At 46.1% G+C, this 22,433-nt stretch overlaps 2 protein-coding genes across 2 annotated transcripts; both read right to left on the reverse strand.

Moving 5' to 3' along the window:
- Window positions 1–6,983: 6,983 nt before the first annotated feature.
- On the reverse strand, window positions 6,984–10,408 carry LOC139053203 (heat shock protein hsp-16.2-like). The gene has a single exon (XM_070530299.1). The coding sequence runs from the start codon at window positions 10,167–10,169 to the stop codon at window positions 9,513–9,515; it is 657 nt and encodes a 218-aa protein (XP_070386400.1). The 5' UTR covers window positions 10,170–10,408; the 3' UTR covers window positions 6,984–9,512.
- Window positions 10,409–14,933: 4,525 nt separating this feature from the next.
- LOC139053204 (heat shock protein Hsp-16.1/Hsp-16.11-like) lies at window positions 14,934–16,258 on the reverse strand. Its single transcript, XM_070530300.1, has one exon. It carries the CDS (start codon window positions 15,969–15,971, stop codon window positions 15,387–15,389), a length of 585 nt encoding a protein of 194 aa, XP_070386401.1. The 5' UTR covers window positions 15,972–16,258; the 3' UTR covers window positions 14,934–15,386.
- Window positions 16,259–22,433: the final 6,175 nt, after the last annotated feature.

The following is a 22,433-nucleotide window of genomic DNA, read 5'->3' on the forward strand; positions in this document are numbered from 1 at the left end:
TCACAGCCACATTCCGAAAAAATCGGAGTGCCAAAAAAGCTCATGTACGGTGCCCTATAAGCACGTTGAAATAAAAATCACACAGTAAAATAATCCAGAGACTCCCACTACAGCGTGTCTCATAGCCACTGCGTCACCATGGAGCACTCGTAAAAAGTCAACCAAAAACGTTCACGCCAATTTGATTTCAATATCGATGTTGACGAACGCCAGAAACAGGAAGTGCTATAAGCATTCTCGGAACACTATGAGGTAATTTCAGACCACTAAGCATTATTAAATGCATCATCATCATCATTATCATAATCATCATCGGCCTACTTATGTCCACTGCAGGACGAAGGCCTCTCCCTGCGATCTCCAATTGCCACTCTTCTGCACCAACCAATTCTAACTAGCACCCGCAAATTTACTAATTTCGTCGCACCACCTAGTCTTCTGCCGTCCTCTACTGCGCTTCCCTTCACTTGGTACCCATTCTGTCACCCTAATGGTCCAACGGTTATCTAATCTGCGTATTACATGACCTGCCCAGCTCCATTTTTTTCTCTTAATGTGTATTAGAAAATGGTCTATACCCGTTCGCTCTCTGATCCAAACCACTCTCTTTCTGTCTCTTAAACTTATGCCTAGCATTCTTCGTTCCATCGCTCTTCCGCGGTCCTTAGGTTGTTCTCAAGCTTCCTTGTCAGTCTTCAGGTCTCTCTGCCTCATGTCACCACCGGTAAAATGCACTGAATCTATACTTTCCTCCTCAATGATAATGGTAAGCTCCCAGTCAGGACCTCATGATGTCTGCCGTATGCGATCCAACCCATTTTTATTCTTCTGTAAATTTCCTTCTCATGGCCACGGTTCCCTGTGATTAGTAGATCCAGGTAAACATATTCCTTCACAGAGTTTAGAGGCTGACTTGCGATCTTGAGCTCTTGTTCCCTTGCCCGGTTATTTATCATTATCTTTATATTCTGGATATTAATCTTCAACCCCACTCTTAAACTCTCCCTGTGAAGGACCGTAATCATTTGTTGTAACTCGTCCGTAGTGTTGCTGAATATAACAATGTCATCGACAAACCAAAGGTTGCTGAGGTATTCACCGTCGATCCTTACTCTTAATCCTTCCCAGTTTAATAGCTGGAATACTTCTTCCATGCGCGCAGTGAATAGCCTAGGAGAGATTGTGCCTCCTTGTCTGACCCCTTTCTTGATAGGTATCTTCCTACTCTTCTTGTGTAGAATTAAGGTGGCTGTGGACTCTCTATATATTTTCCAGTGTATTTATGTAAACGGTATGTACTACTTGTTTACGCAATGCCTCTGTGACCGCTGGTATCTCTACTGAATCAAATGCTTTTTCGTAATCTATGAAAGCCATATAGAGAAGCTTATTGTATTCCGCGCATTTCCCTATAACCTCTATAATGACATGGATGTGATCCATTGTAGAGTATCATTTCCTGAAGCCAGCCTGTTCGCTTGGTTGACTAAAGTCCAATGTTGCCCTTATTCTATCGTATATTATTTACTAAATATTTTATATACTACTGGGAGTAAGCTAATGGGTCTATACTTTTTCTGTTCTTTAACGTCGCCCTGTTTGTGTATTAGTATAATGTTTGCATTCTTCCAGTTTTATGGGGCCCTTGCAGTCGATAGACACTTCGTATAGAGAGCCGCCCGTTTTTCTAGCATTATGTCTCTCCATCGTTGATTAAATCGACTGTTATTCCATCTTCTCCTGCCGCTTTTGCCCGCTTCATGCCTTGCAAGGACCTTCTGACCCCACCTCTAGTTATAATAGGAGTTTCTCTATCCTGTTCATTATTGTTTCAAATAGGGTACTCCTGAGCCCTCTGGGTACTGTACAGGTCAGTATAAAATTCTTCCGCGGCCTTTTTGATACATTCGAGATTGCTGATGATATTACCCTGCTTATCTTTCAGTGCATATATCTTGGTTTGTCATATGCCAAGTTTCCTTCTTGCTGATTTCAAGCTGCGTCCATTTTTTACGGCTTCCTCACTCTTTCTCACGTGATAATTTCTAATATCACTTATTTTTGCTTTGTTGATCAGTTTTGACAGTTCCGGAAACTCTACCTTATCTCTTGAGTTGGACACTTTCATTCTTTATCGTTTCTTTATTAGGTCCTTTATTACTTGGGAGAGCTTGCCTACTGGTTGCCTTGGTGCTTTGCCTCCCACTTCAATTGTTGCCTCTGAAGCCAGCCTCATTACGGTTTCATTCATTACCTCTATGTGATCATAATCATGTTTCTGTCCTAAGGCTGCATATTTGTTTGCAAGTACCAGCCTGAATTTGTCTGCTTTTACCCTTACTGCCTCTAAGTTTACCTGTTTTCTCTTGACATACTTTACTCTTTCTCTGCTCAAAGTGAGGTGAATCATAGCCCTCACTAACCTATGATTACTGGACTTTACCCTACCTATCACTTCTACATCCTGCACTCTGCGGGGATCGGCAGAAAATATGAAATTAATTTCACTTCTTGTTTCATCATTAGGGCTTTTCCAGGTCCACTTTCTGTTGCTACGTTTCCTGAAAAAGGCGGTCATTGTTCTCAACTTATTCCCTTCTGCGAATTCTACCAGCATTTCTCCTCTAGCGTTTTCAGAATCGACACCATAGTTGGCAATTGCCTGTTCATCCGCCTGCTTTTCCCCCACTTTTGCATTGAAGTCGCCTATTACTACTGTATACCGAATTTGCACTTTCCTCATCGCTAATTCAACATCTTCATAAAACTGATCTACTTGATCATCGTCGTGAGTAGATGTTAGAGCGTAGGCTTGTACTACCTTTAATCTATACCTCTTATTAAGTTTGATTACAACTACTGCTACCCTATCGTTCATGCTGTAGAATTCGTCAATGTTGCCCGCTATGTCCTTATCGATTAGGAATCCTACCTCGTATTGCTTCTTATAAGGGAGACCTCTATTAGCCCTGAGAACGACCTAGAGCGGAGCTCGCAGCGCCGCTCGCGTCACGTCAGGGCACGGACTCGAACCTGTCGTCTGCTGCAGTTCGGGCGGTGTCCGCACGCCTTCTGCAGTGTTTCCGCTTGTTCGCTCTCCTTCCCAATGCTTGTATGCTTATACGGGCATCTCTGTATACGGGCCTCTCAAATATATATTTTACGATGTCTCCGTTCGCGAAAATGTAATCAAGGTGATTATTTCCTAGAGGACAATATATTTCTCGAAGGCAACGCTATAGTGCCACCCGAGGAAGCTCAGACCAGCCCATTACGGATTTTTCATGCGCGGATCAACACTTTCCACTGGTATCTCACGTGAATAATAAAAAGCTAGACGCAAAAACACAGCACATAAGAATCTAGTTAATATTCCATACCCACCATGGTGCAATATGCGTCATTATTCAAAAGACTAGCGCAAAATAGCAGGGACACAGACAGAGAAGACCACAGGACGAGCGCTAAAATATGCGTGTCACAAATAACCGCTGACTACATATGACTTCTACAACATTTATCGTGATTTTAACCCGCTAAAACATGTTTGCTCATGACGAATAGTTCACGGCATAATATCGAATTTTTTTATTTCCTCACAGAAACCCCCGGCAGCAACACGAGGACTTAACTCCCACGGCAGTTTTGATTCGGCCAGCACCACTTTCGTTTTTAACTAGTTCTTAAAATTAGGCCATTCTTCACGGGTTAAATTTAAGTGGCGGTAACATGAAGCAAAGCTGATTGAGGTTTACATCTGTTTGCAGCACACAGAAAGGAATGTACCAATATTTATTCCCTTTCCGTGCTACACGTTCAACTCACTTGAGAAATTTTCTGGTACTTCTTGCTTGAGAAACAGACATGATGAATCTGTTTGGAGAACTGACACAGGCTGCTGCGGTCAAATATTTGAGTGCAATATGCCTTTTGGACCGGTTCGCTGCATCCAGCAAGAAGCCTAAGGCCCATTCATTAGTAGTGTTGCACATATTGAATATACTGTTCCCCAGTTGAGGTCAAGTGTTCATGTCACAATTGTGGTGTCTTCTTTAAGAGGCGGGTATGCGAGGTTTTCTTTTATGCCCTGACGAAGCAAATAGTTTTCAGCCTGTATAATTAAACAAAGCAGGATCGAGACGTGTTGAGGCAGGATGTGTTCGCATTTTCCATTTCAAAGCAGCCTAAGCTGAGCTGTAGTGCCTCGAGTATGCTATAGGCATTGTAATTGGAGCTGTAGAGAGCTACTTCATGGTTTCAATTCGAAGTTGTAGTGATGTGCTGGGTTTCGCGAACAAAGCGCGCCTCGCCATAACGACAGTCGGTTGCTTCCGTTGCGGGAGGGGTGTGACATATCGTTTACAAAATCTAGTGAGGGCCACTATGACAGATTTCATCGCTTGCAGGTGATTCCATGGTTCTCGGTCTTAACCACGAAATTTTCTTTCATGTGATTGCTGTTATGGTGTTCGTGAAGTACATATATACACTATACACGATGCGCCGTCGTGTTAAGAGCCAATGTGTTTCTGGGTGCCTATTTCAGAGAACGGTGAAAGTAGTACTAAACCTTTTCACACAAAATGCGCGCCTATCTCTTCCATTTAGACTTTAACACAGTTGCCATATTTGACTAAAACAGCTCACCAGAGTGAAAAAATTATGATGAAAGCTTCACTGGGCAGTGTCCTAACACGGATGTGTAATGTTGACAACAAATATCAAGGTATTTCTTCCATGTAAAATGCTATGTCTCTCATACTTAAGTAATAAGAGAATGTTAAGTGTTTAGAGGAGCATCATAAATAACTTCGTGTGTTGAACTTGCAGACTTTATTTTTAAGCAAAATTTAGGAACAGACAGGGTGCATAGATGCATTGCAAGACCAGTAGACTCCTTCAGCGCTACATTGCCTGTGATATCCAAGCCGCGAATTTTCATGACTCACGTGGTTTCAAAGAAGAAGCAGCGGTCCACGCAGGGCAACAGAAATAATCCGAAATAACATTCTGTAAGTACCGCTCAAGCCTCCAACACCCCAAGCATGTACCAAGAAAACGAGCGCGCGCAGCAGCCGAGCGAGCCGGAGCGAGTGGCGTCCTGGCCGTGACGTCACTCGCGAGAGGGCGCCACTCCAAATTCTCGCCGCTAATAGCAGAGGGCATGACCGCTATTTAGCACTGTGTAAGTCTCACCTTACCAGTATTCACCCACGCGCAGAAACCTGGAGGCGTACATAAAAGGGTTGTACTTAAATTGAGGACGACGCAACGAGCTATGGAAAGAATAATGGTGGGTTTAACGTCAAGGGATAAGAGGAGAGCAGATTGGGTGATGGAACAAACGCGAGTTAATGACATATTAGTTGAAATAAAGAAAAATAAATGGGCATGGGCAGGACATGTAATGAGGAGGGAAGATAACCGATGGTCATTAAGGGTTACGGACTGGATTCCAAGGGAAGGGAAGCGTAGCAGGGGCGGCAGAATGTTAGGCGGACGGATGAGATTAAGAAGTTTGCAAGGACAGCATGGTCACAATTAGCGCATGACCGAGGTAGTTGGAGAAGTATGGGAGAGGCCTTTTCCCGGCAGTGGGCGTAGCCAGGCTGATGATGATGAAGCTTCACCAGTTCTTCTAATCTCACAAAGGCTGATATTATACCAAACAATCTCTGATAATTCCTCAAAGAGTCCTGCTAAGCTAGCCTCACTCGAGAGGGTTCGGGTGTTAAACGTTGCAAGGGTCAGTTTCCATTGTTGGCCTGTCCGAACCCAGAGATTCTTAGCACCCTCTGCTGCGTTACAGGTCTGACCGCTGCCTTGGTTAGGTGCTGCGCAGCTGCTGGGGACTGAGGGCCATTTGTTAATTGTGGATATCATCAGGGAGGTTGTGGCCGAATACTGAACCAGGGAGGCCAATTCCTGTTCTGGTGAGGGAGTGTCATGGTTCACGCTAAGTAGGCCTTCCTAATTTGGGTGTACCTGGATTAGTATAGCCCTACTCGCTCTCACCATCTTTCGCCTTTGTCAGGCGTCACTCCAAGCTAGCAGATGTAGTGCACTGTAGAATGTTTATTAAATGCACACTGATCCAAATATAGGTCTGCTGTGGTCGAATCTACGTCACAGACTATGGATTAGACGCTTATTCAATGAACACATTGAGTACATAGTGATTATCGTGCGGTGCACTAAGAAATAGGAAGAAATGGAAGGTCTGAACATGGTTTAACAATCAGTAAAACCTTAGCTTAGCTGCACGTTTCGTGGGAACAGCAGACGAATTTCGATATGGCATGGAAATGGCATTTTTTTAGGCTTCTTTAGTCGAGACCTTCCTCGCAGAGTTATCTGTATACCTGCCGTGATAAATGGTCCATTTCAGATTTTCATGTTGTTAGGAGACCTTGCCTGGAAAACGTATTTTCAGCGCAACACTATTGTATGAAGAAAGTTGGTCTTGCTGCCAGCAGCTGAGATCGGAGAAATCGAAATGAATACCGGCTATAATAATTCAAGAACGTCAGATATCAGGCTAAACCACGTTCAATTTTCACAGTAGAAGCTGAAATAAACTTCTGAAAATAATATTCATAGGGAAACAATGAACGTTTTGTCTCTCGATATATAGAAGTTTTTGTTCCAGTGAACATTAGCATCCGCAGGCTAACAGTATGGTACTTATACCCCAGTAATGTGGGAAGTTCCTCCCTCGACAGAAGTGGGTACTGCGGGTGATCGACGCAGTACGGCAATTCTTCAGAAGCGTAACATCTTTTTACTCGATTGTTGGCGCTGTGCTCAACTCGGTGTTGTGGAGGAAGAGCTCCGTTTTAGTCGATAATAGTTTGAGAATGAGATTGTAGAGTGGATAGCTGCACTAACGATGTTTGGCATTAGCAAAATTTCTCAAAATTGATGCACAAAATAATTAGACATAGCAAAAGTTCTCTAATCAAGGCATAAGAACAGAGCCCCCATGAACGTGAAAACAAGTTTATTTTCTGTAAACTTTTATACTTTTGTACAAAAGAGATGTGGGAGAAAAAATGAAAAATAAATCTTAGGTGACGCTTATTTTACAGCAGGGAGAGCCGAAACGTTCGCCTCTTGTAAAGCACAGATAAAATTTTAGCATATAGTACACAAATCAAGTTAACCCAGGATACATATGTGTTCACAATATTCATAGTTCAGCCTGGGTCGCTTCTATAGAAAAAGGAAAAAGTAGGAGAAAAAAAAACATTTATAGAACAAAATAATCTATGCTATCTATGCTAGGTGAAAATTCAACTACAGAGAGCAGGTATCGACAAAGACTGGACCTGTCAATGTCCCATCCACTTACAATTTTCTTTCGCTTCTTGCATGTTACACCGACCACATTTATTCTCATGTGCATGCACTACAACAATTATTTCTTTCCCTGAATTATACATGACTCACAAGGGGCACTAACGAACACCAAGCGTATTCCTTTTACGCAATTGCGCAGATTACGAACTTTACTAGATGTCAATGTCGCACATTTAGCATTATGGAGACTCCAAGCCAACAAGTGCCACGAAGTAAAAAGAGGAAAAAAGATGAAAAGGTAAAAAAAAGACAAATATTACAGGAATGCCAGTTACGATTGAGTTTTTGCTGCATGAAGTTTAACTGATTTTAAACGCCGTTTGCAAGGAACACTTTTCCTTTCTGTAGCTGATCTGTGATTCACTGGTACATGCGCTATAAGTGGCAACCGTTGGTGCGTGCAACGCGATAGTAAACTTTTACACTGCAGGTCACATCACGAAACACGTCGACAATGTGCATTGTCAAGCGGGGCGTCGTCATCCTCGCTATCACTCAAGTGTGCGAATAGTGATTTTCGAGACTGAATCGAATACGAATCGAACAGGGCCAGAAGAAAATCGAATGCAATCGAATTACGAATATTTTCGAATAATCAGCGGCCATTTTCATCATTGATAGAAAACCACCTTCACAACCTTATTATATTCACAACGTTAGTGAGTTTCTGTCATTGGAGTACACGCTATTAGGTCTTGCCTATCAGAAGCACAAATGAAGCATTAGGAGGAAGTTATCAGTTTATTCGAATATTCAGGGCTCATTGTTGAGTAGGCTCATGGTTTTGATTTATCAGTCAAAATTCTTCAGGAAAAGTTTAGGGGAAAAGTTTAGCGGAAAAGTTTCGCCGGAGAAGTGTGCTACACTAAGTAATCTCTCGTTTCATATCTATGCTGTGTTTGCCAGGATTAAATTTCTTGCATGTTTGCTCAAATTGGTTGCTCGATCGCGTGCGGTTGGGGATGTGAAATGTTCCAAAACTATCCCAAAAATATTTGCAATCACAAAAAGTAGCTAGTCGATTTCAAGACTGAATCGAGTAAGGAAATATTCGATTTGTTATCAGAAAATTTCGTATATTCGCGCATCCCTTCTATCAATGAAGTCCGGTTCACAAAAAAAAAAGCCTCGTGGTTAGTTCATGTACTTATAGGTATATTTGGAATTTGTGCTATAATTGGTTCTTTTAAGATTTCAGAAGTGGTAAGACACGCTGATGTGAGAACTCCGTGCGTACCAACTACTGCTTTTTCTTTGGTTACTTAACAGAGAAGGCGTTTGGAAACACGACATGGAATTTATTGCTTCGGAGAAAAAGCACAGAGGGTAACACTCCGGAACGTATGCCGAAAATCCAGGCACACAAAGTTAGCGCGCCGTTACCTCCCTCTATGCTTTTTAAATAAGTCCTTGTGTGTCTTTGCTAGAAGGTCTGCAGCGCAAACGCAAATTTCATCACAGGAATATTGTGGTTATGTACTGGTCATGAGTAGAAAAAAAATAAAGACGTAACTGGCGCTTGAAGTTACGCAATTTTTCTAGTTACTATATGCTGAGGTGAAATGCATTGGCGTACACGAAGTAAATGCAAACACAGCTGGGTCATTTTGATATGTATTTTATACGGCCTATTCGTTATGGCACCCAGGCGCCGTGGTTTAGAGCCTCCATTATCATAATCGAATCTGCGGAACGTAATTGGGTTCCATGCTGAGCAGATGCGTTTCCACTGATGGACTTGTGGGTAGACTACAACCTACAGAGCACGGCAATTGGGATACGAGCCTCTTTCAAGATAAATAATATCAGTTAATTTTGCACTGTCATTAGCTTGAGCTAAGAAAAGAAATCCGTTAAGAATATGCTGAAGCCCTTTTCATGGGGCGGCTGACAGAATGTTTCATGCGCCTTGAAGATCCACAGCCCGCAATTGTAAGAGTGCAAGAAACAAACGTACATATTCTTGTAATAGGTTGGGCGCCATGTTGCTGCGTTCGAAAGACGAAATAACTAAAGTCCCGCCGCTGCCCAATCAGACAGCGCAGCACTGAAAATATGGAGCAAGGAGCTCGGTTCCGATTTCAGCCTAAGGCCTCCTCAGAGTGAAATCCGACCCCAGTCTCCCCGCCGCGTGTAAATCTCTCGCCACTCGCTCAGTAGTCGTTGACGTACAGGTATGCCTCGGCCTTCTGGTCTCCCTCGGGCTCGGCCGTAGCGTGTTGGACGGGCTGCACTTGCGAGCCGTACGCCCCCGGCAGGAGTGCGCAGATCTTGAGCCTGCCATCGGCAGTGAGGTTGGAGGTGATGCTCTCGACGTCGACGCCATCAGGCAGTGAGATCTCGCGGTGGGTCTCCTTGGTGCACCCGGCGCGTTGGCGCTTGCAGTGTACGAGCAGGCGGCCGTCGATGGCCTTGACCGTAATTTCCTCGGGCTCGTACTCGTGCACGTCGACTTCCATGAGAAGCTTGTTGTGTTCGTCAACGGTGGTCTTGACTTCGCGGAAGGCCTTTTCGAAGGACGGGAACGTGGGAGCTGGCACGATGTCGCGGAAGAAGTCGTCGAAGTCGTCGAAGCCGTATAGGAGCCGCGACCTCATGGGAAACCGGTTGAACATCGTGCTCAGCTCGCGGCGCAGGTCGTGTTCGGGCCGCGCGGCGGCTCGCTCGAGGACTTGCTGAACGTGGCGGCGCACCTCGGTCCGGTACGACTCTTGCGGAACGCTCTGCAGAGAGTGGATCGGAATGACGATCTCGCTGCGCGCCATCGGCGACTCGGGCACGTCTCCTCGGGACCAGGGCGATCTTTCCATGGCGAAGCGGCACCCCCCTCGGGGTATTATTTATGGACCGGCGAGACTCTCGCGCCGCAGTGCGTGCTCGCAGGCAACCCCCCGGCGAGATCTGCCGTGCCGCTGCGGCGTCCAGAACCTTCGCTCTACTGCGAAGCAAAAGGTAAAAGGCAAAATGCTCGACGTACGCCCCTTCTGGTTCTCTTCTCCCCTTCCACCAGCAACGTCACAACTTCACGAGCCTGGGTCTAAGTTTAGAAAGCGCCACGTCTCAATGCCGGCCGTGGTCTGACGAGTGCCATCTGGTAGGATCTGGAGCCGCCCATCCTTTCTGCGTCACGACAGTGGCGCCCTCCATTCCTTCGTCAGCTAAACCCCGCGGAAAAAGGGTAGCAGCCCTCAGCGTCTCGTGGACGTTGCGGCGCCTGACGTCACGTGAACAAATTTCGCGTTCGTGGAACGGATACCAGCTGTCGCGAGGAGCGTTTAGGACCGGCGGGAATGGGCCCAGCCAGGTGGTGTATAGGATCAACAAGCAGTCAACCGATGTGCCTGACCGATGTTCCTTTCTCGCCTGATATAGTCTTGCGGCTGTCTACAAACCTAATTCATTACTTCAACGAGCCGGCACTGTGGAAACAGCGTAACATCATTTTCAAGATTACCGTAGTCGACGCATTTAAGCAACCTGGCGCGAGACTTACGCAATGAATCTACGTGCATCCGAGGGAAGATTTCCTGCTGTTTGCCGCGCAGTGAGCAATCAAGTAATTGCACCGGATGCTGACTCACACGGTGTGTTGACTCAAACAACAACTGATGACGTAGTGTGGGAATGCGTACGTTACTAACTTTTGCTACGTTGATCATAGACCAGCAAGAATAGAAGCTTCACAGGTCACGATATCTTTCTTCATTTTGCAGTAAGAATATCTGAACTAAGCTATTTCATTCCTGCATGGACGTATGACGTGTGTCCCAGCTGACGTTAGCCAAGATGTTCAACGATCAACAAGATTTATAAAACACGGTGCAAGATACATGTATTTATTGGTCCAAGGGTATCAGGTCATCAGAAGTATGACTACCGAACACTATAGTTAATAAACTCGCACCTTGCACCATGTGGCTTTGATATTTTTTCGTCCTTGAACAGCTTGAACAAGCTAAGGACCGCGCAAGGAGCGATGAAACGAAGAATGTTGGGAGTAACGTTAGGAGACAGGAAGAGAGCGGTTTGGATCAGAGCAAACAGGGATAGGCGATATTCTAATTGACATAAATAGAAAGAAATCGAGCTGAACAGCTCATGTAATGTGTAGGTTATATAACCGGTGGACAATTAGGGTTACAGTATGGGTGCCAAGACAAGGGAAGCGCAGTCAAGGATGGCAGAAGACTAGGTGACGTGATGAAATTAAGAAATAAGCAGTTGCTAGGCTGGGGTCGGTTGGCACAGGACAGCGGTAATTGGACATCGCAGAGACAGGCGTTCGTCCTGCAGGGGACATAAAATAGGCTGATGATGATGATGATGAACAGCTTGGCTAACGCGCTGAGACACCTTATATGTGTAGGGCTAACTTTTACACTCTATAGACACCGTCGGGCACACCTGTGACAGACAACCGCCTAGCTGTCGGCATTTATAAACTACAAAATCCTTTAGGCTTCAGGGTTAATAGCAATGCTTTCTTTGTTTTCAAATAACCGCATCCTTTCGATGAGGCCGCACAATGGCCAATAAATGACACCTGAAGCATCATACTATCTTTGACTATTTCGTGTTGCGACTGCTCACTAGGAGTGAAATTAAGGACATGTACGTAGAGTATTGCGAGAGTCGCGTCGTTACCCGGTCTTGCTTTCGATGCTGTGTATGACTCCATAAACGTGCTGCTAGAAGTCATGTGCGGCCTAAGAGGTCTTTCTTTGAAGGCTCCAGTATCCCAGACACCACACTATACAAGCTGCCAAGTAAAACCCCATAAATTCTGTGAGAGCTCGGGTTCGAAATTGTAGCCGTGGAATGGTAAGTTCATAGATTCCTAAAGTAACCTTTATTACTATTAAAACAATGCCGGAACATTTGGGTGCAAAAATGTTTCTGTTTTGATCTTTGATGGGTTACACATTTTGAGAAGTGTGATCAAGGCAATCGAACAGCGCGAGGTGTCACGACAGACGCAGCACTGTGCATGTCGTCCCACTGCAGATTTAGTCCTTTGTGCTGTTCAATTCCCTTCAACATGCACCAACCAGCCCAGTTCAGCACACTCCTCAGGAGCGTGAATTTATTCTGGCTGAGTTATATAAGTTATATTAAAACGTATTTTCATAGGACTTGAGCATAATATAAACGTGCATGTTTGTAGGGCGCCACTCACTGCTAACATAAGCTACATAAACAAAAACACACCTATACGCATTATGATATTGCTCATTAGGGCCTAAGGTGGGCTAGTTGGTTACAAGTAATATGGAACATGGTCTTTATGGCGCAAATTGAGATGGGACAGAGCAAGATAGAAGCGGCCTTATGATATTTTCCCACCTGTTATGTATGGCGAACATCTGTCGCCTGATTCCTCCCTCTAGCTCTCTGCCTGCTTAACCAGCACGGACATCAGTATAAAGAAGAAAAAAATACCAGTTTAATACGCAAGTGATAGCAGATTTCACGTTAAATCTTCCCTTGCTAGCATTCGTTATTGCATATTTCCCTCACCGTATGACATATTAGAAACGGTGTTAGGACTATGGGACCGGTTGATTTTTTTCTTTAATTGCTTCTAATATGTTGATTTGGGTTTTCCCACTGTTCTTGCCTTCGTTGATAATCGTATATTCTGCATTTCTATATATACTATAACAGGAGGTTCCCCTGACACTTTTTACTTCGGAACCTCCCTCTGTATTACACTTTCTTTATAATTGTAATAGTAGCTAATGATAATAATTTGATTGATTGATTGATTGATTGATCGATCGATTGATTGACTGATTGACTGATTCATTGACTGATATGCCGAGGCTGCTGTTCGAAGAAGCGGGCCATATCTTCAGTAGCGGAACAACATTTGACGTACTTGGATTACGCCAGATTGGCTTCGCGTTTTATTCGTAGTGCCGGCGCCTTACAGCTACTGGTCGCGTGATTTGCTCGGGTGTGCCACATTTTTGTCTTTGGCCGCATGCCATTCTTTCTTCCTTCACGCCACGTGTTGTCATGCTGCCTTCCATTTCGGAACTACCCATTCGTCACAGTTGCACGTCACAAGGACACGCTGTCCGCTATAGCCTCTTGCCGAGCAGCCAGACGGGTCCCGCCGGGTTCACTTTCCAGCAGAGCGTGGGCCAAAATGAGACTAAGCCGTATTTTCTGGCAGTAACGCTTTTATAGAGCAACAACTATCATTGATTCGCTCGCGTTGAGGCTGACCTAGTAAATGCGGTTGTCACGCATCAGAAAACACGCGTATGATAGAGCTTAATTCAGCAAATCACATTTGTGTGCAAGCATTAAATATTGCTTCTGCGCAGCACCCAGACTCTCAAGCCGTAAGCCGTAACCACGATTCCTTTTTTTTTTTGCTGCTGCTGCCTCGAAATCATACTCGTTGCCGAAATCCCCAAGCTGAATGGTCACAACGACATAAAAGTGAAGTGCCCCTTTCTAAAATCTACTGTACAGAAAGTACTGGCAACCCGGAGAGTTGACGTTGATTCATAATTATGGTGGCGCGACTTAGTTTTTAACCAGTGGGCGAAATCCGTGTTTCGGTCGACTAAATTATATATCACTGTCTGAGTCGTGCTGCCATAACTATGTTTCCAGCTTTAGGGACCATGGTCATTGCAATGCGTTATATCAGCGTGAAACCATTGATAGTGCAACGTTATAGAAGGTTTTGCTTTTTGCGCCGATTTCACAGAGCGCCAAAAATTTCACTTCTGACGGAGTAGCCTCGTCTACGCTTTCAGGCTGATGTAACTCAGTAAGTTAACGGCGTCTGACATCCACAGCCTGGGCCCTGTACGCCAGACGACGTTACCATACAGTGACGAAGAAATGCCGCTACGTTATTGCAAGTGTCTTTTTTAGAACTTACCTGACCGTAGCTTCCTCAGCGAAACCGCGCATTTTTTACCAGCAGATAGAAAAGACACTTTTCTAACTTTGCATTGATCTCCGAAGAGTAACAACTGAAATGCGCCAATGCACTCAGTGTTTTACCTATCGACGAAAGCGACCAGGTCTTTGCAGACTGTGACACTTAAAGTGACTTCCATACATAAAAGAAAATCTCAATGCTACGCAGAGATGGCACAAAGATTCTATTCAATCGGCCACTCATGAGCGGCGGAAAATGAAAAGAAGGAATAGCATCGAACGAAAGGTTTTGCTAGCCATATACTCGCCCTAGTGATCACTGAAGGAATAGACTCGTCAACTTGACAGATTGTGAGAGCCATGTAAACAGCAAACGGCGTGATTTACATGTTTTCTTTCACAATCTTTGCAGCACATGACAAGGGTAAGCAATTTAACTCTGCATGGCAATAAAAAAAAAATCTCTATATCTCTCTACGTTCCAGTTCACGGTCTTCTGATCCAAACATGATTTGCAAGAGGAACTCTTGATGGATATTGGCCAGTACAATCCATCAAGAATTAAAACTTCCTTGGAAAGTAACTGCGTAACAGCTGCCAGCATTTAAATCACCGCAATATCGGATACGGTTACCAGTTGCCCTTGATAGAGAAATAAACACACATAGTCGAACAGTTAATAAACAACTTCATTGCTCGCTGACGGAGGCAAGTGTACATCGACGTAAAAAAAAAGCGAATAATGGCAACAACAGTAATGAACGCAATACGCCAAAGAACAACAAAAAGCAGCTGATTAAGCGCAATGGCGAGGACGGAAGCTCGCGCTTCTGTCGCCGCATTTCCGCTCCGAACCTCCACCGTACGGCGGCATGCCTAATACACCGTCGATCCCGGTTGTCTAGAGCGCAAGCATAACTTGTACTTGTTTGTAGAGACGAGCAAGTTAGGGCTCGTGACAATATAACGGGAGAGATTAGGCGCGAAGGTTTTTGAGCATCCATTTTCTCCACTTATGGCCAAATTATCGTAATGGGTTAGCTTGTCTGCGGTCACGGAGACCGATACAGAGTGAAGCAATGTTCTCTAGACAAGTCCGATCGACGTCAAACGCTGCTGGGCCTTCATCGGTCGACGGCCTTGGCTCCGGCGCCGAAGTTGTCGCGGCTCACGCTACGCTCGATTTCGCAGCGCACGGGGATCAGGTACTCAACGCCCTGGCTCTTCTCCACGGGCAGCGGGATCTGCACGATGAGCTTGTTCTCGGGCGTGAGCTTGCAGGCGATCTTCTCGACGTCGACGCCTTCGGGCAGCACCACGTTCCTCTTGAGCTCGCGCCTGACGGTGGTGTCGCCCTCGGACTTCTCGTTGAAGGCGCGGATGGTCATGTTGCGGCCCACGGCCTTCAGCGAGATGTCGTCCGCCTTGAAGCCCTCGACGTCGAGCTCGACGGAGATCTTGTCCTTGTCATCGCTGGGCAGAACCTTGACTTCCTTGACGATACTCTCCTGACGCTCTGGCCTTGGCGGTCCGCCGCTGGACGGGAGCAGCTTGTGCTCGGGGAACATGTCATCCAGGTAGCGCATGCAGTCCGGAAACTCCTTGGCGAACTCGTCCATCTGGCGCCGCACGTCGGCGGCGGTGGAGCCCTCGAACACACGGTGGACCTTTTTCACCTCGGTGCGGGTCTGGGTCGTGGCGCTCGACATATTGGCGACAACGAAGGAGCTTCACCCAAGTGTTTCCACGAGGTCTAATATGTACTGCAGGGCACGGACGTCTGGAGTCGACTGCGCGCAGTTCTCGAGTAGTGGCGGGTGGCTGCACGTTCTGCGGTCGGTCGCGAGGAGATAGATATATGTCTTGGCTCGTTGGCCGCTTCTCTCCTTCCTTTTCTTTCTTTTTCTTTCTCGCTCTTTCTAGCTTGCTTTCGGGGACTTGCTCACGCACCGAGACGTTTGGCAGGCCAGAGTGTGCAGCTTGCCCCTAGGCGCGCGGTGGTTTCAGTGTTATATATAGCATTACCGGCGCCGAAAGAAGGCGGGGAAAGCGGCCCGCGGCGGGTCGCTTCCAAAAAAGCCGGCCCGCCCTCGCAACTTTTGCACGCTTTTCGCTGCTTTCCTTCTAGTTTGACGACCGAGAACCTCCACCGTTACTTCATCTCCGCGCCTGCGGAGGCCATCTTGGACGCGGCGGAAGGTAACGAACAACGGAATAATAAGCTCCTCTCACAGCCAGGGGCGTAACAACGGTGTCATCGCTCTGACGTCACGCGCCCCTCGCGCGCTCCCAAAGCTGCGACGAGGCTGGAAAGCGGGGCGCTTCGCACATGAGTCATGAGGCGCCCATTCGAGCCATGGCAGCGAGAGACGTATAGGCCGGTTATGAGAGCACCCTCGCTAGACATGTGCCGCTTTTGTTGTCTCGTTGTCAACGCCCTGATTTACGGCACAGCACCAAATTTTTCTCGAAGTTCGTCTTGTCGTTAGTGGGATGGAGCGTGCGAGTCAGCTGAAAGGCGTGTGCAATGAGTTCGTTTCTCTACTTTCTCTTTTTTCTGCAGAGATTGAGTAGGGCTCAGTGCGTATTTTCAGAAGCTCAATGAAAGATGACCTAAGGTACAGGTGTCGCTGTCTATCGGTTTAGAGGACGGACAGCTGCGAAAGCTTAACAGCGCGCGTTCACGCGCGTTCACGCGCATCACGGGCTAACAATGGTGATACTATAGTCGCTCATCTAATCTGGGTCCTTCCAGAGTGAACATAGTGAAGGGTGAGCTTGCACTCTCGTCGGGGTGATGCAAGTGCGTTTCTGAAATGGTTGAGGAAAGGAGGATTTGTTCCATGTCTTCCCATCAGGCCATTAAGCATCTATACGTTTATTTCCTACTCAAAGAAAGCGTGATCCAGAGCGCGCAGCCCCTTTCTCGCCGGAGGTTTAAGAGAGGTCAGGCTTCTTGTTGAGAATACGTTGCAAACACAATGCGTAAAACCTAAGCATGCTAACGGGTGTTTCATTTCTGTCGATTGCCCTCGATGTATGTAGCGAAACTTGTGGGCATCATTAAGAAGTGTGCAACAAACGTCGGCGGTAACTCCGTTAGACAGGATACCAGTAAGCTATCGCAGGAGACGAAAGATCTGATCAAGAAACGCAAATCTATGAAATCCTCTAACCCTACAGCTAGAATAGAACTGGCAGAACTTTCGAAGTTAATCAACAAGCGTAAGACAGCTGACATAAGGAAGTATAATATGGATAGAATTGAACAAGCTCTCAGGAACGGAGGGAGCCTAAAAATAGTGAAGAAACTAGTAATTGGCAAGAATCAGATGTATGCATTAAGAGACAAAGCCGGCAATATCATCATAATATGGATGAGATAGTTCAAGTGGCTGAGGAGTTCTATAGAGCTTTATACACTACGAGTGGCACCCACGACGACAATGGAAGAGCGAATAGACTAGAGGAATTCGAAATCCCACAAGTAACGGCGGAAGAAGTAAGGAAAGCCTTGGGAGCTATGCAAAGGGGGAAGGCAGCTGGGTAGGATCAGGTAACAGCAGATTTGTTGAAGGACGGTGGGCAGATTGTTATAGAAAAACTGGCCACCCTGTATACACAATGCCTCATGTCCTCGAGCGTACCGGAATCTCGGAAGAATGCTAACATAATCCTAATCCATAAGAAAGGGGACGCCAAAAACTTGAAAAATTATAGACCGATCACCTTACTGTCCGTCGCCTACAAAGTATTTACTAAGCTAATTGCAAATACAATCAGGAACACTTTAGACTTCCGTCAACCAAAGGACCAGGCAGGATTCCGTAAAGGCTACTCAACAATAGATCATATTCACACTATCAATCAGGTGATAGAGAAATGTGCGGAATATAGCCAACCATTATATATAGCTTTCATTGATTTCGAGAAAGCGTTTGATTCATTCGAAACCTCAGCATTCATGGAGGCATTGCGGAATCAGGGTGTAGACGAGCCATATGTAAAAATACTGAAAGATATCTATAGCGGCTCCACAGCCACCATAGTCCTCCATAAAGAAAGCAACAAAATCCCAATAAAGAAAGGCGTCAGGCAGGGAGATACGATCTCTCCAATGCTATTCACAGCGTGTTTACAGGAGGTATTCAGAGACCTGGATTGGGAAGAATTGGAGATAAGAGTAAATGGAGAATACCTTAGTAACTTGCGCTTCGCTGATGATATTGCCTTGCTTAGTAACTCAGGGGACCAACTGCAATGCATGCTCACTGACCTGGAGAGGCAAAGCAGAAGAGTGGGACAAAAAATTTATCTACAGAAAACTAAAGTAACGTTTAGCAGTCTCGGAAGGGAACAGCAGTTTACGATAGGTAGCGAGGCACTGGAAGTGGTAAGGGAATACATCTACTTAGGACAGGTAGCGACTGCTGATCCGGATCATGAGAGTGAAATAATCAGAACAATAAGAATGGGCTCGAGTGCGTTTGGCAGGCATTCTCAGATCATGAACAACAGGTTGCCATTATCCCTCAAGAAAAAGTGTATAACAGCTGTGTCTTACCAGTAGTCACGTACGGGGCAGAAAGCTGGAGGCTTACGAAAAGGGTTTTACTTAAATTGAGGACGACGCAACGAGCTATGGAAAGAAGAATGATAGGTGTAACGTTAAGGGATAAGAAAAGATCAGATTGGGTGAGGGATCAAACGCGCGTTAATGACATCTTAGTTGAAATCAAGAAAAAGAAATGGGCATGGGCAGGACATGTAATGAGGAGGGAAGATAACCGATGGTCATTAAGGGTTACGGACTGGATTCCAAGGGAAGGGAAGCGTAGCAGGGGGCGACAGAAAGTTAGGTGGGCAGATAAGATTAGGAAGTTTGGAGGGACAACATGGCCACAATTAGTACATGACCGGGGTAGTTGGAGAAGTGTGGGAGAGGCCTTTGCCCTGCAGTGGGCGTAACCAGGCTGATGATGATGATGATGTAGCGAAATTACATCGACAACCTCGTTAAGTTCGTATTCATCGACGAGAAGTATCAAAGAAGTGTTCGCTCTTATCTCTCTCTCTCTCTCTCTCTGTCTATTTTCAATTTACGCCTACCCTGTGCGGACTGGGCTGCCCTGCCCCTGTGAATTTAGGAAATTCTCCAGTCAGGCAAATTTCACTCGATTTGCTGTCGCCCGCCATTATACGCCCGCTTTATCATTCGATCACTCTTACACACCGCTTATTGTCTGCTCTCTATATCACTGTCTGGCCAGGCCAACTTCCTCTTTCAACTCTTAAGCCATCAGTTAGCAGTTGTTCTGCATATTAGATACTGGGGTCTGTGTAATATAAACATTGTTACTTCTTGAGTTTATTCTTTTCTTATCACCCACGATTCACGGCCAGGTGACCTCCGTGATAACGTGAGATATCGGTGATAACGTGCCATTTGATGAAGCACAAAGAGAAATAATATCGAAAGACAACCTTTATATTATCTCGGCCCTGGCTGCCTTCTATCTGGTAATGCTACAATAATTTTTTGTTTATATCACTTGTTACGCTGTTACATGGACATGTGTCCCTTTTGTGGACTTTCGTTGACCCACAAGTGTCGCATCATTCGGTAAGTAATATTAGAACGCACTCATTACTTATTTTTGTTGACTTTCTTCGTTGGGGAGTAGCTTCCACACTCACTCCAACACATTCTAGCTCACGATGTGGGATAAGTGCCAGCGCCTTCTCAAAAAAGCGCCTTCAGTCGTGCCGCTGTTGATACCTGTGACGTAAATCAAGTTGCTTCCAAACGGCTTGCCTGCCATGCACTTGAGTTGCCAGTGACTTGAAATGATTTACACTTGTGCTGTAATTACTACACGATCATGAATACGTGAGTATATATGACAGCTGCAGCCTCATTGCGATGACGCGATGATTTAGTCAGCTTCATGCGACTACATGAGTGGGCGGCATCCCCGATTTCGAGGAGGCAGGCACTCAACGATATCGTTAATGGCCTCCGACGGAATCTCGACAAGCGTTGTTGTGTGCCTTTTTTTACAGTACCAAGTGAACTTACATGAAACAACTGGACGAAAAAAAGGAACTGTAGGAAAGAGAGCACTTTGAAACGTAAACTGATCTGGGGCACAGGTGACATTTCTCCACGATATATAGGCGCGAGAACCGGCTACAGATAAAATAAACTGCCGTGAGTTACCAGCGAGGAGTTGATTAGGTAGGTATATTCTAGAATGCATATATTTATAGCCGAGTGCTCTACTGTCGTGCTACGGTGAAACAAAGCTCCGTTATCGTCGCTTTTGTGTTTTCGGCGTATCCCTCGAATCGGAGGCTTCTAAAGAACCACACTGAATACTCACATTGATGATCTCTACGTGGGTCTGCTGCAGTGAAAAAGTAATGACAATCGTGACACCGCAGGAGTTCAATGCAGTCGTAATGTCACGGAACCGATTGCCGGCGACAATGCAAACCCTTCTGATAATTTTGTTTTTGCCTAGGCATTTCTCTCATGGACGCCAAATTGCCCGCTCGGGTAACCTGCGCTGGTGTTGTAAGAGCCCTTACGGGATTGATTGCCATTGAAGTAGGGCCAAGGCGGCAATGAACATTTGTTGAAGATGGAAGGCGGTTACCTTGCGGCACTGTCACCATTACACAGACCGGCGTTTCATGTTTTCGTTGTGGAGAAATATTCAGATATATGTGCGCCGCTTCCACAGAGTCATGTACACAAGTCAAACTCTTCTTACACGAACGGCCCGAGCCACCACGAGTGGTTTGCTGTAAAAGTTATGGATCTTTCTATTGATTTTCCAACAAAAAATTTACCAATAACAAATGGCAAACCAATAGCAGTTTTTAAGGGAATATTTTTCGCTTCTTTTCAATAGAGAAAAATAACCTTTGGTGATGTTCTGGGTCCCATCGTACTTATCACGTTTTGTTACGTTTCGCATGTATCACCTAGGGCAAAAAGGATGCTCGAAAGACCCTGCTCAACCAAAACGAAGGATGGATTCCCAATTTGCTATGGTTTTCTCGAGTGGTGGCCGGTCTGGCAGGCACCCCGCTGTGATAACAGGCCCCTTTGCGTGTGCGACCAAGGGGAGAACACTTTCCGCGAACCAACGCCGCCTACTATCACCGAGGCACGTGTAGCCACAAGCGGAGGGAAGCACGTGCGAACGTCACCTGGGAGAAGGGCAACGCCGCCAACGATCGCAGACGCACGTGTAGCCGCCAGAGAAGCACGTGCGAACGTCACCCAGGAGAAGGGCTCAGCCGCCTACGATCCCCCATGCACGTGTAGCCGCAAGCACAGGCAACCACGTGCGAACGTCATCTGGGAGAAGGGCAACGCCGCATACGATACCCTACGCACGTGTAGCCGCCAGCGGAGAGAAGCACGTGCGAACGTCACCTGGGACAGGGATCAGCAGCCCATTCACAACGAGACTCAGTGCCTCTCATGTGACATTGAAGCGAGCAACATCCACCTACGATTTTAAATGGCCTATTTAAGCGGCCCCGCATTGTACTTTTTCGTTTCATTCTCTTCTTGTCATCTTTCCAACCATTGAATAAACAAGGCAAGTTTCGCGCTAGAAATAGTTTCGTCCCTGCCTGATCGCCATGGCCTACCGGACGCCTGTAGCCCACCGACAACGCCACGCTACCCAATAGTAAAGCCGGACAAGCTGCGAGAAACAGGCGTCGCAACAACTGTCGGCAGCGGTGGGGTAGGCCACCCTGGAGAACGCAACTGTCGGCAGCTGTGGGGTACGCTACCCTGGAGAACGCAGCAACTGGTTGGCAGCGATTGGGAAACGCTACCCTGGATACCCCAACTTTGGATGACATCGATGAGATCGTCTCCTCTTCGTACTGGTCACAACGTTCGGAAGGAAGGTGTCAGGATTCATGACTGCATATGGTGAGTGCACGGCTTTTCTTCACTAAGATATCACTTGGCTTTACGTATTCTTTTGTGGAAGTACAGAGCAGTGATTTTCTTCAACCGCTGACGGAAGTTTCGAGTACGTCGAGGTTACAGAGAGAAGAGTTAGCAGCACCAAGGGCAGCCATGAACTTGAAGGCGCTGAAGAAGTCGGAATTGTTTAGTTTGGCCAGAGAGTTGGGCCTAA

This window comes from Dermacentor albipictus, unplaced genomic scaffold (assembly GCF_038994185.2).
Source record: "Dermacentor albipictus isolate Rhodes 1998 colony unplaced genomic scaffold, USDA_Dalb.pri_finalv2 scaffold_77, whole genome shotgun sequence".
NCBI classification, from domain to species: domain Eukaryota; kingdom Metazoa; phylum Arthropoda; class Arachnida; order Ixodida; family Ixodidae; genus Dermacentor; species Dermacentor albipictus.

What these genes read in the sequence shown, in the direction of transcription:
- LOC139053203 (XM_070530299.1), bottom strand. Translation starts at nt 10,169, where the DNA reads ATGGAAAGATCGCCCTGGTCCCGAGGAGACGTGCCCGAGTCGCCGATG.
- LOC139053204 (XM_070530300.1), bottom strand. Translation starts at nt 15,971, where the DNA reads ATGTCGAGCGCCACGACCCAGACCCGCACCGAGGTGAAAAAGGTCCAC.